Source organism: Typopeltis vanoorti, chromosome 1 (assembly GCF_054136105.1).
Source record: "Typopeltis vanoorti isolate ZY-2024b chromosome 1, IOZ_Tvanoo_1.0, whole genome shotgun sequence".
NCBI classification, from domain to species: domain Eukaryota; kingdom Metazoa; phylum Arthropoda; class Arachnida; order Uropygi; family Thelyphonidae; genus Typopeltis; species Typopeltis vanoorti.
Window position 1 is genome coordinate 110,032,131 of NC_143549.1, and position 16,190 is coordinate 110,048,320.

The following is a 16,190-nucleotide window of genomic DNA, read 5'->3' on the forward strand; positions in this document are numbered from 1 at the left end:
ACGTAAGTTAGTAGGCCTAATACTGAGGCTATTACTATTACTAGGCTTTTCCTCCTGGAAATAGGCAAATCAGACCAAGAGTTGCCTTGGACTTGCACTAATTACAGGCGCAAACTTGACTTTCTTGTCTGTTTGCTTACTTGGGAAATAGGATTAAAACCAAGTTAATATAAAATTACTTGGTATCTTGAATACATATATTTTTCATATATATATATCTTCTTTCTTAGCATAAACTTTCATTTCCTGATAATATGATCAGGAAATGAAACTGTCTACCGGCATAATAAAATTAGTTTAATCCTTTATCCAAGTGTGAGGAAACAAAGTTTGCGCCTGAAGTATCTTCAGGACTAGGGTAAAGTGATACAACACCAGTGCAACTCGTTGCAAAGGTGGAGAAAGCTACCAACACTCCTAACTCAGTATCTCCTATAATGCAAAACACATCTCCTTGCGGATATGTCTAATGTTATGCATTAAAGGAAGGGCCACTACCCAGACTAGTTTCGACCTTTATTGAGGTCTCTTCAGTGGGAGCCAGGCCCTAGTGGAAATACCAGGCAGAAGCATTAGCAGGTCATCTCTACCTATAGGAGTTGCCAAATGGTGTGCCACCCTTTTTTAATAAATTACTCTGGATTTAGAGAAAGATGTTGAAAGTTTATTTTTTTCACTTGGTTAGAGTATAATAAAATTAGTTTAATCCTTTATCCAAGTGTGAGCAAACAAAGTTTGCGCCTGAAGTATCTTCAGGACTAGGGTAAAGTGATACAACACCAGGGCAACTCGTTGCAAAGGTGATTTATTCTTACAATTCATTTGTAAATATATAGGCTGTGTATTTTTTAATGCCTGGAAAAGAAACTTTTTTTTTTCCTGGAATCATTCATTCATTATTTGTTGCCACAAGGAAACACACATGTGGAGAGCAATTAACTTTTCTTAACTAGACTCTACACAACTCTTAATGACTGATCTTCAGGGCCATTCTGTGGGTTTGCGCCGCCTGAGTACAAAATTTTTGTGCCTCCCCCCTTCCATTAAAAATTAAAAGATCCCGAAGTACAATAACACGTTATGAATCATTTTATTATACTGCACATTAAGAGGAAATCTCTCTCTCTCTCTGTAAAAAATATAATTTATGATCCTTTTTCATTAACATATGAATTTTTATTAGCTAATGCTGCTATTTAGAATTTATGATCAGAGATGTTGAATCCTAGATTAATATCATGGCTTTTAAGACGTCATTAAAAGCCATGATATTAATCTAGGATTAATATCAAGTTCTTGCCATTGTCTTTTAGGATATGGATGGTATAATCCTTACCTTACCTCAAGAAAGGTGAAACTGTTACAGCAGCTCTGAAGGAAAATCGGTTCGAGAAACTAAGCAGAGGCATGTTGCTTTTGCAGAACAATGCACCTAGAAATTTTGTCACCACGTCATTAAAATAGTTTTTTTAAGGGGAAGGGGTGGGAAAATATGCTACTGCACGTGGCGACAAAATTTCTAGGTGCATTGTCCTGCAAAAGCAACACGCTTCTGCTTAGTTTCTCGAACCGATTTTCCTTCAGTACCTCCTTCAATTCCTTCAGAGCTGCTGTAACAGTTTCACCTTTCTTGAGGTAAGGTAAGGATTATGCCATCCATATCCTAAAAGACAATGGCAAGAACTTTCCCTGCTGACTGTTTGGTTCGAAACTTCTTTGGCCATGGAGAACCTTTGTGTCTCCACTCCATTGACTGTTGTTTGTTCTCTGGGTCATAGTGATGAAGCCATGTTTCATCAACGGTTAGAATATGTATGAGCTAAAAAATTTCACGAGGATGAAATCCCTTTGTGAAATGTTCTTTTAACATCTCAACTATACCTGCCTCAGTGGATATCATTCACTGCAGCCAGTATGCCCTGCCATAAAATCGCTTTCCGAATGAAGTAGGACAAATAGTAGTTATAAATAGTAGGATGATAAAAAGATATATACCTCTCAAAATAATCCAAAACAAAACAAAAAAAAAATTGCACACACATCTTCGCCCCCACACTCCTTATAATTCATTTTTCGGTGAACTGTATTTTCGATGAATTATGATTTTTTGATCAATTGTTGTTTTTCGATCAATTGCGTTTCAATGAATTGTCTTTTCGATTAACTGCTCATCGGTGAATTGCTTTTTCGATGACCTCTCCGGATACCCTTGCATTTAGCTCACGCTAGTATTCGCCGATACTTTTATAGTTTTTTATACTATATTCAGAATGAAACTCTCTGATTCCAATCTTTGAGTTTCTTATTTGATTTTAAAACAATGTGGGATCTAATATCCCCTTAATTTAATTAATGTTTATATCGCCGAAATGAAGCCTGTTGGCTCTTTATATTTAAGTATTTTTTGTATTCCTGACCGTGTCTTAAACTGCATCTGCCATGAAGTATAGTTTTTCTGTACTTAGAAAAAATTTCACCATATGCATCCCACTGAATTTTCATGAGGAAAATTGAGGAAAATATGAGGAAAACAGTGTTTTCCTCATATTTTTTCACTTAGTCTCAAAAATGTGGTTCTTATTTTCACACTTTTGTTTTTTTTTATCCAATAATATTTGCATATTTGCATCTACAGTTAACTTCTTAAAGTTATTATGGCTTTGATTATTCTTTTGACTAGTTTATTTGTGCATATTTTTCTTTTTAAATGTGATTCTTATTTTTATCCTGTTTTAATCTAAATGGTGATTTTTCTCTATTCAAATTCCCATTATACTCTTATATCATGAACCAATTTGAAGATAACACTATTACCAGTAATTCAATAAGACTTTTCTTATTTCTTATTTGTTTTATCTTTGAAACATGGTGTTAGAATTTTTTACTATGCAAGTTCTACACTCACCCCCCACAAAAAAGCTAACATCCTGTCAAGGGTGGGACTCACCTCTGATATATTACTCTTGGAATTATAGTTAAGGGCTAAATAATCCAGAAATTTTTGCTAGAGATCAAACGTGTAACTTTTTCAAACCATTTCAATTCCCCAATAAGCAAAGCAGTTTTTTCACGCAGGGCGATAAAATTCATTTTCAACTTGGCAGGAAAAAAATAAGCTTTTCCTTTACGTCACCTATCCTTTCTAATGATCAAAAAAATTCCTCTGTTTCTTCGCCACTAAAACTTTCTTTCTGAGAACTATAAGCTCATATAATGCTCACTGTTAGATCTTTCAGTTTGCCTGCAATGAAGTATCCTTCATTAAAAACTTTTCTTAATGGTTGAGATTTTAATGCTATAGCTACTTCTTCCTTTCCATGATTTTGATCACCTGAATACATAGTGTGTGCGTGCGTGCGTGCGTGTGCGCGCGCGCGCATTAAGTAACGAGACAACAATTATTATATGAAAACAAAGAACCACCGTATATTCTGGTATATAAGTCGACTTTTCAGCATTGAAAAAAAAGTACTAAATTTTATAGATCGACTTATACACCAGGTCAAAAATTGATTGCTTTCCAAGAAAAAACTAGTACATATCATACGCTGTTAAATTTATTAGCAATATACAAAAAGGGTAAATAAGTAAAAATATTTCAACTTATATCAAATTTATTTACAGAAAAAATTATTTCCATGTTATAATTATTTATTTACAAAAGAAAATAGGTAGGTAACTACATAATTGAAATTTAATTTTCACTGTCTGAATGTATGAAAAGTTCGTTGTACTCTGGTTCTGTAATTTCTTTCAGTATATCGTCATATAAATTGTATTCGATTTTTCTCCATCAGATTTAGCATCAATTTTGTCATCATTGTAAACAAAATCATCTTCCAAGCCATCTAATTTGTTAGATATAGCAATTTTTTAAAAGATTTTATTACTGTATCTGGTTTTATTTCATCCCATGCTTTCACTACTCATTCACACATAATTACCAAAGACACATGTCTCATTTTTCCTCCTTTTGTGTAACTTTTCTCTCCTTCTTGCATCCACGCATTCCACTGTTTTCGTAAACTGTCTTTAAATGGCTTGTTTATACAAACATCCAACGGTTGCACTAGTGAAGTTGAAATCCCACTTGAAATCACTGCCATATTGGTATTATTATTTCTTAATAAAGATTTTGTGCTCTCCGTTAAATGGGATTTGAACATGTCCCACACTAAAAACCTTTGGATTTTTTAACGCATCTTGTCGTGTATTCCAAAGGAAATTCTCATGAACATGAACAAAAACGTTTCTTGGAATTTTGATCTTTGACATTGTTTTTCTTTTAAAAATTATCATAGGTTTTAATTTAGTACTATCAGCCATACAAGTAAGTACAACTGTGCAATGGCTTTTTTCATGTCCAGTTGTTTTTAAAGAAATAGTTTTACTTCCTTTCAGTTCTACTGTTCTATTCCCAATCAGGAGTTTCATCCATATTTCCGATTTCAGACAATAAATAATTTTTTTGCTTTCTTTTAGCAATTATAAATCTTTGAAAACTTAATAACTTATCATCCAAATCTTTTGGCAGCTTCTGTGCGATTTTTGTTTTTAGTCAAAGCACTAAATTTTTCCTTTCCATAAACTGGCTACACCAACTCACTGTAGCTTTGAAGTTTTCGCTATCCTTTTTATTTGCTTTTCCCAACTTCAAAGCAAATAAACGAATATTATTTCTCGTTATAATGAGTCCATTTTGGCGATTTTCTCGAACCCAATCCGCAACACTATTTTCCAGAATAGACCACTTACAAATTCCTTTCCGTAATGCGCACCTATTTTTTGCATTTGCATTATTAAAGTTTCATTTTTCGTTTACTCCGAACTAAGGTGCAGCAACACAGTTAGTATTTTCTTTTGCACTTAAAACTTAAAATTTAATCACTTTGCACTTAAAACTTTAAAGGAGCCATTGCATTTTAATTCACTATTGGTCAACTGGTCAATACGAAATAAAATTTCTTTTGTCAACTAGGCATTTTTTATCTTTTGCTAAAACAAAGAATGGAAGGACTAAAAAGGCAGTTATGATCCTAGTGGTTGATGCCTGTATAAAAATTTTACTTAAAAACTGTCATAATTTTTATTTTTAAAGAAATTTTTCGAGTCAACTTATACGACGAGTATACTATAAAAACTCAAATAAACTCAAAAAATTCCAATATCAACGTATACGCCAGGTCGACTTGTAATGCCAGAATATACGGTATATTTCAAATTGTCAATTGCACAAATTCAAAATAATCTACCTCCAACTCCACACAGCGTTTCCATCAAAGTTACAACAATGTACATAATATATTAATTAATGACTTTTAATTAATATTTCTAATATTTTGGTAAGAGAGTCAAATTACCATCATCAGAGAACAATGAACAAATTGATATGTGCACACAGGCACTACATAAGGTAAGTGTGACCAAAGCAGAACAACAAAGGCAAGTCTAAAGTTCTAAATAGTATTTCCTAGCAAGCTGGAATGGATTTTCTTGGTTAACACTCATCTCAGTCCACTAAGAAGCTAATTAGGAGTGAAATTGACATGTAATTTTGTTAAGCAAGAGATTCATAGGAGGAAAAAAAAAAAGATGATGTGGCAGGAATACTATATGCATAAGGATGATGTCAATTATGAAAATTATAAGGTGTAGGTAAGAATAGTTATCCAACTATCAACCTGTCAGTATCTCTGGAGTGGTGAAGATTTTGAAAAAGTTGGTTATGGCTCACAGAGAGAAATAGGTTGACAGAGAATCTATACTTTCAATGAATGCATGGGTTCATTAAAGGAAATGTCACATTTTAGCAACTTACTCACATTCTATAATAATGTTACCATTGAGATAGACAAGGGGAATGGATATACCATGATGCTTTTAGAATTTGCTAAGACAAATTCCGAATTGACAGAATGCAACATGGAAAACTGTTGCATAAACTGGAAAATATGGAATTGGATTATAAAATATTAGCATGGATATGAGAATTGCTGACTTACAAATATCAAAAAGTGGTATATAAGGGATGAATCTGCAAGATTTGAGATAACCAGTGGTGCATCACAAGGATCAATCTTTTACATTAATTCCATTGGGAAGGGTTTGACAGAAGATATACAGTTTATATACTGATAGTGTAAAGATAGGCAGGGTAATCAGGAATGTGGCTGGTATGTCATACTTGCAGAATGATTTGAATGTGCTGGAATTATGGGCATGTGAAAATGGCTGTCAGATCAGTGTTAGTAAATGTAAAGTCGTGCACTTTGGTGTAATAACATATCCAGTGTCATATATTGGTGAGATTATGCTAAAAGAAACTGATCAGGCTAGGGATCTTGGAGTTTTAGGAGATAGGAAGTTGAAATTCAAGAGCCATGTAGCAAAGGTCACAAATACAACTCAGAGGATAATGGCAATGCTGAAATGAATCTTGACATGTAAAGATATGGAAGTCATTTTGCCCCTTTACAAGTCCTCGTGTGGACTATTGCAAACAGGTCTAGTCTCCTGATTTTTCTGTGGTGATTCTGATACAGTGGAAAGAGTACAAAGGAGACCGTTAAAAATGATATCGTGATTGTGAAATACAGATTATGAAGATAGATTGAGAATTTATGGACTGCAGACACTGGAAAAACAGGAGAAAGAAGCAGTGATATGATTGAGACTTACAAACTTCTAAAAGGGTCAAATAGGATATTAGTAGATTAAATTTTTCATTTTATGGAGGGTGGAAAAATGACTAGAGGGCATCCTTGGTATTTGAGTATAAATGCCATCAAAAAGGGAGGAGTGAGAGAAAATTAGGTATTTTTTTTTTCATAGAGTGGTGTGTGATTGGAATTGATTACCATTGGAGTTAATGAGTGTGAATGAATTCAAGAACAGGTTTGACAGCTGGTGCAGATAATATGCAGTCTCCTTTGATGAATCCCTGACTTCTGGAGGTCAGGTCTCTCTTGATAATAATATATTTGTTAACTCTTTCTGGTGAATATAGTGAGCTAATAGGAAACAAAGAATAATTTATGTGAGTGGTTTGCAATAAATTTAATTTCACATCATTAGTAGTTTTTTATAATAAGTGATTTCACTGTATCAGGGTTAACTATATTGTGAGTTGACTTTATAAAAATTATATAAATAAATATTGAACTTTATATAAATTACTTGTTCATGATTGGTTTATTAAATTCTTTTCATTTAATTTTCTTTATTTATTTTTAGATAAAACATATGACATGACTGCTGTCTATCTTCATTCAATTAAACCATATGCTGGAGCACCACAAAATTTTAAACTTTGCTGTGAAGGCCAGTATAATTCCAGTGAAGTGTTATCTCAGACACTTGAATCAGATTATTCTGACTATATGGAGGACAGTTTTTGCATCAATAATGATCATGTTGAGTACAAAAGTAATACAGATTCAGAAAGAGAGGATAGGCTTCACATTATCAAAATAAAACCTAAAAAAAAGGGAAAAAAGCGAAAAAGAATTGTTATTCTAAGTGATTCAAGTGAGGACGAAATAAGCTTTAACAAAAACAACAAAAAGCATCTGGAAAGAAATTCTCTAGATTCTGAGCAATGTAGTTCAGCAATGTATAAAAGTTCTGAATATCTTCCATCACTTCAGAAAAACACTGTGCCATTTTCCTCTAATGGAAAAAATTGGGCTGTTGAAATTCAGAAAGATCCTGGAAGAGAAGGGGTAAAGTACTTAATGATGCTCTGTGTAAGCTATAAATATATATGAAAGAGTAAACATATACAGTAGAAATTTAATTATGATAAGTTTTTGTAATTTGCATTTATTTTCCTAAATCATTTTGTTGCCATTCAGCTCTCTGCCATTGTCATCCTACTGAATGTACTAAAAGTATTTCATTTGCTCTCCATAATAACAAAAGTTAATGCAAGTCTATGTTAGTGTTAATAGTGTTCACCAGTAACTTTGTTAGGTAACCTACTTATTAGTACATCATCCATATTTTATTGAACTGGATTGGTTTTTGAGATTGGGAAAGAAATATATGAAGCATACACATTGTACATACCATTGAACAGTTGATTAAACTCTTCAATTTTACACACACACACACACACACACACACACACACACTGGGGTCACAGTGATTATTCATATCACACAGGAGGTCCATATCACAATAATGCCTTGTATAGCATGGAATTTTGGTGAAAGAAGGACCTCTTAATACTTCTTGAGGAGCAATAACAAAATAGTACAGGAAAAAAAACTTTCCAAAGAACAGAATATATGGAATGAAAGATAAAGATAAGAAATTATAAGTTTGATGCAGAACTGCATGTGAATATTGACCACCAGTTGCTCCAGAAGTTTTTCATGTTTAGAGGAAAGTGGAGGAATGATGTGGAGCAGTTCAATGTTATAGAATCGTGTAAATACCTATTAAGTTCAATGCAGAATTAATGTCCCTGCAAAAGTGATGGAAGGGAATTTGTAGTTCAAGTGAAGTGAGGGGAGATTATTTAAATGGATTGCCCTCTTCTGGATAGCATTGAACATTTCTTGGAGTGATTTTTGATACACCCTTCCTCTCCCAAATTTGAGATTAGTTCTAAGATTGGATGGATTTGGAAACCATCCACACATTTATGTGTGCATCCCACCCATAGAAGGCTATTAACCTACAATACATCAATATATTTGGCAGGTTAAGAAATTTATTAGATACACATATTCACAAGAATATATTAATTTTATTACTACAAATACAGGGTGTCTCATAAATTTATAAATATTTCAATAATTCATGAAAATCAGAAATATTGGTATAGTACAGTGCAGTTTGCACGGAAGTGAATCACAAGGAGGGAGATTTATTTTTAGCAGAGAAAAAATGTTAGTTTAAAATTTCACCGTTAAAGGGTGACAGCAGTGAATAGCATTGCGGACTTATTTGTTCATATGCAGGAAACCCGTTACATATCACTACAGTAATTGTTCAATGTGTCCATTGACACAATCAGTTACATGCTGCAAGTGGGTATTGAGAATGGCATTTACAGAAACGTGGAGCATATCCAGGTGGATGCAAACTACTTCACGGCAAATGGCATCTTTTAAATCTGCTGAGGAAGATGGGCTGCTCAAGTACACTTGGGACTTTAAATAGTCACACAACCAAAAATCTACTGGGGGTCATGCGGAGTTGCAATTACAGCTGATGAGCTCATTCTTGACCAAATGTGCTGATGAGAAACTGCTTCATGAGAGATGCAATATGAGGTGGCATCCCATTCTGCATGAACATGGCTGTGTGAAGAACATTTTTTCCCACAAGCATGATGCCACATTTTTGCATAGCAGTTGCAAGTAGCACTGTGCATTTACTGAACAAGTCTTCCAGACTCTTGTTGCACATGGCTCTTCAAAGAAAAAGGGAACTATAATGATGCAATCTGCACGCCTACAATGATGGATGCAGTAAAGCATCCATCATTGTAGGCGTGCAGATTGCATCCTCTGTATAGGCGTGCAGATTGTCCTGCACCCAAATTCCACAGTTATGCACATTAACTGTCCCATGCAACAAAAAATGCACTTTGTCTGTTCACAACATGTTGTCCAGCCACTGTGGATCTTCTGCAACTTTTTTCAAGGCCCATGTTGTGAATTCCTCCTACTTGGTGTGGTATCGCTTGGTAACGCTAGTGAAGAGATTGCAGTTTGTATGGATACAAGTTTAACATACCATGGAGGATGCAGAATACGAACGTTTTTGTCATGCTCGTGATTCTTGCAGCTTCTCATGCACTGGTCATTTATTCTGCCACTACAGCATTCATTTATGATACCACAGTACTGATACAGGCTTCAGATACTGGTCTGCTGTTGCGAGGGCAATCTGACAAACTTCCAGTTTCTTCAAAATGTCATATTAGAGATTGTAGTCCAGTGGGAGTGATAGGACCTCAATCTTTCTTCATTCTTTTCTGCATTCGAAACTTTCGTAAAGCTTCCATTGCTGATTCCCCGCTTACATAAAACAACTTCACTAACAATGCATTATCCACCAATGTCAGCATCATAGCAGCAAACCTTCTTTTCACAAAAACATTTTTGTTCACACCAATGACTGGGAATTCTCATGTGTTACTACGATCTGCCAGCGGTACACCCTGCATTTTACAGGACTCTTATTTGCATGTATCTCACAAATGAGGCATGTGGTACAGCAACCTCTATTGGTGAAAATTTTAACTAAAAATTTTTTTCCCTGCCAAAAAAATCCCCTTCCTTGTGATTCACTTTTGCGCAAACTGCACTCTAATATACCAATTTTTCTGATTTTTATGAATTACTGAAATATTTACAAATTTAGGGGATACCCTCTATATCCCATGGTCCAATACTCAACTTTTACATCGGTGCAGGTTTGAGTTCGAGCGGTTATTTAAAGAGAGTGCTGAAGCACTTCTACACTGCCCAAATTTAAATAGAAATGACTCTCTCCATTGCCAAGATTTGGGGGGGAGAGTCATTCTCGTAAATGGTAAGCAATAGAGTTTCCCCTCATATTAATTATTATTATATTTTTATTATTATTTTAAAAAAATATAAAAGCTGTGTGATTTCATTATGTAATTAAATTAAATTTTATTTCAAGTCACTTAATTTTAAATGTGGGCCTTAATTGTAATCTTTTTTTTTTATAACCACTCACTAGGTGGCATCTAGCATGTGGCTCAGCTCTGTAAATAGGATTAACATTTTTTTGTTGTAACTTCGACTTGTGATTAAGCTGATGTACTGATGATGACCAGTTGGTTTCTGGTTGAAATATTTGCAGCAATAAAATTACTGTATTCTTGTGAATATGTGTATCTAATAAATGCTGAAATGGCACAAGTTCCATTAAAAATTAGGGGCTAAGAAATTGTTTGCATTTTTTATTTATTTGTTACATAGTCCAAAAACTGGAACATGGAACTTTTTTTTTCAAACCACTTCTAGCCTCCACTATATAATGCTAAAAGTTTTACAAATGAGAGGTGGTGTCTACTCATTTGTGCTCAGATGTACTTTTCCATTTAAAAAAAAATTAAGATTAAGGAGGCATTGAATATAATGTGTTAGTGCTGAGAAAAGCTTGAGGTATAAATCAGTTAACGAACAGAAATCTCACTCCACTGAAGGCATTGGTTATGGAAAATCTTGAAGCTTGAATCATTTGAGTATTACATGGTTTGTTGAATGGAGAAGAGGAATAGTGTGTACTTTCTTCAGCTGACAATGGGTAGGATTTTAGGTAGTGAAAGAAGGCCATTAATGTACTTATACATTGATGGCCTTCTTTCACTACCTAAAATCCTATCCATTGTTAACTGAAGGAAGTGAAAGAGGAAGAGTGGGGAAAAGAACAGAGCTTTGGGTTAGCTCTTCACTGATAGAGAAACCTAACGAGAGGAAACTATCCACCATAATTTGCAGCAAACAACAAGAAAGAAATCTGATAATTCATTCACAAAGGACAAGAAGGAGACCATGATTTGGTAACTTAATAAGAAAGCCTCTTTGACTCATTCAGTCGCATGTCTTAGAGAAGTGACCACATGAGTTTCTCCATACCTTTCCATGACTTATATCTAAAGATGGATAAAGTTGATATAAGATTACTGTCAAGGAGAAAGAGAAAGTGTGATAGAATTGATGAACCCTCAAATAGTGAAGAGCTGTCGACTGTAAAGATTGAAATGAGGAAAGCAAGACAATAATTTGATGGCTAACTTTTGTCTCCTTTTTTTTAAGACACTGGCTGGATAATGACTTTCTTCCATGCCTTTGGATAGATGTCAGATAAGCATGTATAGGTGATACAGGATGAATCAAGATGTTAATTCTGAAGCACAAATTTTTAGGACAATTGAAAGAAAATCTTCTGAATAAAGAGATTATATCTTGGCATGGTAGCAAGCAGTTCAAGGTATAATGGGATGTGATTTGCTTTGGTCAAGAGAAGACTGAAGAAGTCAGTGTTATCTGTAGGTGATGTGACCATGCTATCCACAGAGTGAATGAATGAATATGAGAGACAAAAGGAAAAATGAAAGAGCAGAAGTTCTGCCATATAGTCTTTGCAGGGGACCAGAAGTTTTATGCATTTGGCTTTTTTGTATTTTGTTGATATTTTTACAGATGTTGAGGACTGTGATATAGATTAGGTGTGAAGCTGGAGTCTGTGAACTTAAGCTGTTTGAGATATGTTGAATTTTTAGTTTGAACTGCTTGTACACTTGTTGAAAACCTGAGACTTGGATAGTGGTCAGACATTATGTGAAGTGGGGGAGGGGGGTGAAGTCCCTCATGCCAGAAAAGATTATTTTAGTTATTCAGCTGGAGCAGAGGTGTGAATCATTAAACTGGAAACAGTAATCAGACGATGAAAAGGAATAGGAATCCTAGAGTCCATCCTAGTGGGTATTATTCTAATGCCAGAGGACTGAGATTGGTTACATTAAGTTAATCTGCAGAAAAGGAAACATGAATATTTTTTTTTTATTTATTTATTTTTAATTTATTATGTGACACATCCAGAGAGTCCAAAGCCTCATCAAGGGAAGGCACCTATCCTACAGTTCTCTGTCTCCATCACTCAATCCACCAACTACAACTAACCGCAACTACACCAACACCATCTGCTGTCCATCACCACCACCACCTAGTAAAAATGGATATAGTCAGATTTGTCAAGAGGAAAGCTAATACCTGCAGTATTTTAGAAGGAGAGATGGTTAAGAAAAGGCCCCAGGATTTTTGGCAGGAGAATTATGAAAATTGTTCTGGTATTCTGGTTGTAGGTAAAAGTTATTTGCTGTTGGACTAACAGCAAATAATTTGGCTTTGTTAAGGTCAATGTGCAGAAAAGTAAAAATGAATATGGTCATTCCACATTGATCTCTGAAATTAGAAAAACAAAGCCAGTTCATATCTTCACATTACATTGAAATCTCTAAGGAAGATAATCTCACTCTTTGGTCAGACCATGGAGAATCCACTTTTTAGATATGTGTAATCACGGCAGTCAGCATGCTAAGTAGAATTAGGAAGTATTAAAGGTCCTAAGCAACAAATTGATTCAAGGAAATCTTGAGCTACAACAGATCATATTGATGACATTGGTTCAAGGATACATTCTGGTTGGTCAGTGAATTTAGCACTCGTGTAAAATTGGTGATTTTGTGTGTTTTGTGTTTTTTCCCCTTAGAAAATTGGTGTTTTTATTGTAGATTTTTAGTGTAGATTTTAGTGTTTATAGCATATTTTTATTAAGATATTTCAATAATAAGTATAAGTTTAAAATGATGCCAAAACACACAAGAAACATAATGCTAAGATGAGCAGTGCAGTCGAGAACAAGAAGGTTAGCCCCACTAATGAGGTTATTGAAAATGAATTAACCTCAAAAAGAGCAAAATTAAAGCAGATCATCAGAGAGATGATGTGAGAATTGCAAAAAGTCAAGAAGTGTTTAAATGAACATAGGGAGGAAAAGAAAATTAAGCAGCAAAATAAGAAACAGGTAAGTCAGAAAGTAACGAAAATCAGGTAAGTGATGTTGTTTATAAAAGGAGGATGCTATTTGGTATGGTGACTCTATAATAAAACATGCTTTTTGCCTGGCCTTCTTCGTGGTTTAAAACTACTGAAATGCTAAGAATTTGATCCACTGTTCCATCTGTCCAACTACTTAAAGGGTTCAAATGTCTCCATATTTGTGACTGCACACCTGGACTATTAACAGAAGCAATTCAAAAACAGAAAAAAGTAAATGAGATTGTAATTCTAGTAGGTACTAATGGCATAACTAGCAATGAGTTCAGTATGAGAGAGGACATGAAAGGATTATTGGAAGAGGCAAGAGTGAAGGTGCAAATTGTCAATATATTACCTCGATATGATACAACGAATTAAGGACTATGATGGCAAATGATTTGATACGTAGGCTGTGTAAAAGGAATGAATGCAAGTTTTTGGAAGTATGGAGTGAGTTTGAGGGAAGATTGGATTTGCATAAGAGGGACAGCCTACACCTGAATGTGTTTGGTATTTAGAGTCTTGAAAATCTTGGATGTTGTGAATGCAAGCAGTGTGAATGAATTCAAGAATAAGTATGATAGTTGGTTCTTGTAGTATGTGGCCTCTTGCAGTGAGTCCCTTACTCCCTGGAGATCTCTCTTAATCATCATCATAATAATAATATAGAGAGCATTCATGATTAAGCAATCCCTGGAATGGAATTAAACAAATATTCCATTGTTTAAAAAAAAAAAAAAAAAAACACGAATGATGTGTAACAATTGTAACATAGAATAGAAACTATGGTTTGATTATCAATTTTAGTTGTAAATTATATGTGGGGGTGTTGATTGTTCAGAACCATGGAGTGAATTATTGAATATATCATTAACATAGAACCTCCATACAATTTCTGTGCATTTTTGAAAGATGGTTAAATTCTTTGAAAAAGGTGGAAGATGTCAATAACATTTTTTGGTAAATGTATTAGCAGATTAGGTTAGTTATTAGTAGTTAGTAAATGCAGTGGCATAGCTGGAGGGGGGGGGGCACTTTGAACGTTTGCATTTCATTCTAAATAATGCATTCTCGAGAGCTCAGTTCCAAATATTGTAATACCACTGCAAATTGTCCTCACAATTGCTGTAAGTGTTGTTAGTTGTGAGAGGAGGTTTTCTAAATAAAATTGATTAAGAATTACCTACATTACTATGAAATAGACTTTGCTAATGTCATCATACCAGAAAAGCAAGCAAAATAACATTTTAGAATAATTAAAATTTTACTTCAAAAATAAACATACCATTTTAATTTTTTTTTTTCCCTATACGCCGTTTTGATTTTTTGTAGTATTTTTGGTGTGCATTGAGAGGGGGCGGCAAACTCGGGGACCGCCCTGGGCAACAAAAGCTGTAGTTACACCACTGGGTAAATGTATTTAAGACTTTTCTGTTCATTTTTTGCATAGTAGCTCAAATGAGCTCTCCATTTCAGAACAACGGTGGCAGCACTTTTCATTTATCTTAGTAATTAGGATAGTTTTATTTGCTTTCAGCTGCTTGATTACCATTAATTTTGTTTAGGTAAGATTGTTAGTTGTTTTGTTATTTAATCATGCTGTCATCTCCATTGCCACTAGTCACATGTTGCCAAAAAAAAAAAAAAAAGGTGAATTTGTGGTGAAACGGTAGATCTGGTGTTGCAAATGACCATTTTGCCTGGTTAAACAAGGTCTCATTGTTTTTTGTCAGGGAACCAAAGCAAACAGCAAATTGTCAGCTACTGGAACACATCCCAACTCAGCATCAACAGAGTTCAAGATTGGTACTATCAACATAAGGAGCATCGATGGAAAGGAAATGGACCTAACAGAAGAATGAGAAGTACCAGATCGACATAATAAGCAAGACTGAAACAAAGAAGACAAAACCAAGTGTTATATTCAGGCAATGATAATCAAGGAAAAGAGGGAGTAGCTATAGTATTCAACACTAAATTTGAGGATAATCTTCTTGAATGGTAGGCAGTATCAAGTAGAGTGATTTGGACAAATATCAGAATGTGGAACTGGAGAATGAGACATTTGTTCTTATAGTCCCACAGAAAGTTCTACCAAGGAAGAAATGGAGGAATTTTTTGAGGCATTAAAGGGGATAAATGAGTCAATGAAAAAGAAAAAGTTCATCCTTGTTGGAGATCTAAACAACAGCATAGGAAATCATTACCAGACAAATAGAAATATTTTGGGAAAATTTGGAGAAAATCGCAAAGCTAATAATAATTGTACATGCTTGCTGGATTTCTGTTCAGGACATGGATTAGTTATTACTAACACCATGTTCCAAAATAAAATTGTACACAAATTCACGTGGAGAGAAGATAAAAGAAATAAAAGTCTCACTGACTATGTTATTGTTGATACTGATATTTTTCCATTGGTTCAGGACACAAGATTATACAGAGGATTTGAAATGGTACGGTGATCACTATTTAGTTTTGAGCAGGATAAAATTAAATTTCCTATTGAAAAGAAGAGTGTGTAAGAAAGTTATAAAATGAATCAAAGTTAAACAGCTTTCAGAGGTGACCTGTAGACTCAAAATACACAAATATCATTGA

At 34.4% G+C, this 16,190-nt stretch overlaps 1 protein-coding gene across 1 annotated transcript in view; it reads left to right on the forward strand.

The window, feature by feature from the left end:
• The window catches only part of Fancm (FA complementation group M), a 389,753-nt gene that overhangs the window by 276,256 nt on the left and 97,307 nt on the right, over nucleotides 1-16,190 (forward strand). Inside the window, exon 16 of the mRNA XM_090395633.1 lies at nucleotides 7,234-7,745. Within this exon, the coding sequence (XP_090251759.1) occupies nucleotides 7,234-7,745 (512 nt within the window). The remainder of the gene's footprint in view (nucleotides 1-7,233; nucleotides 7,746-16,190) is intronic.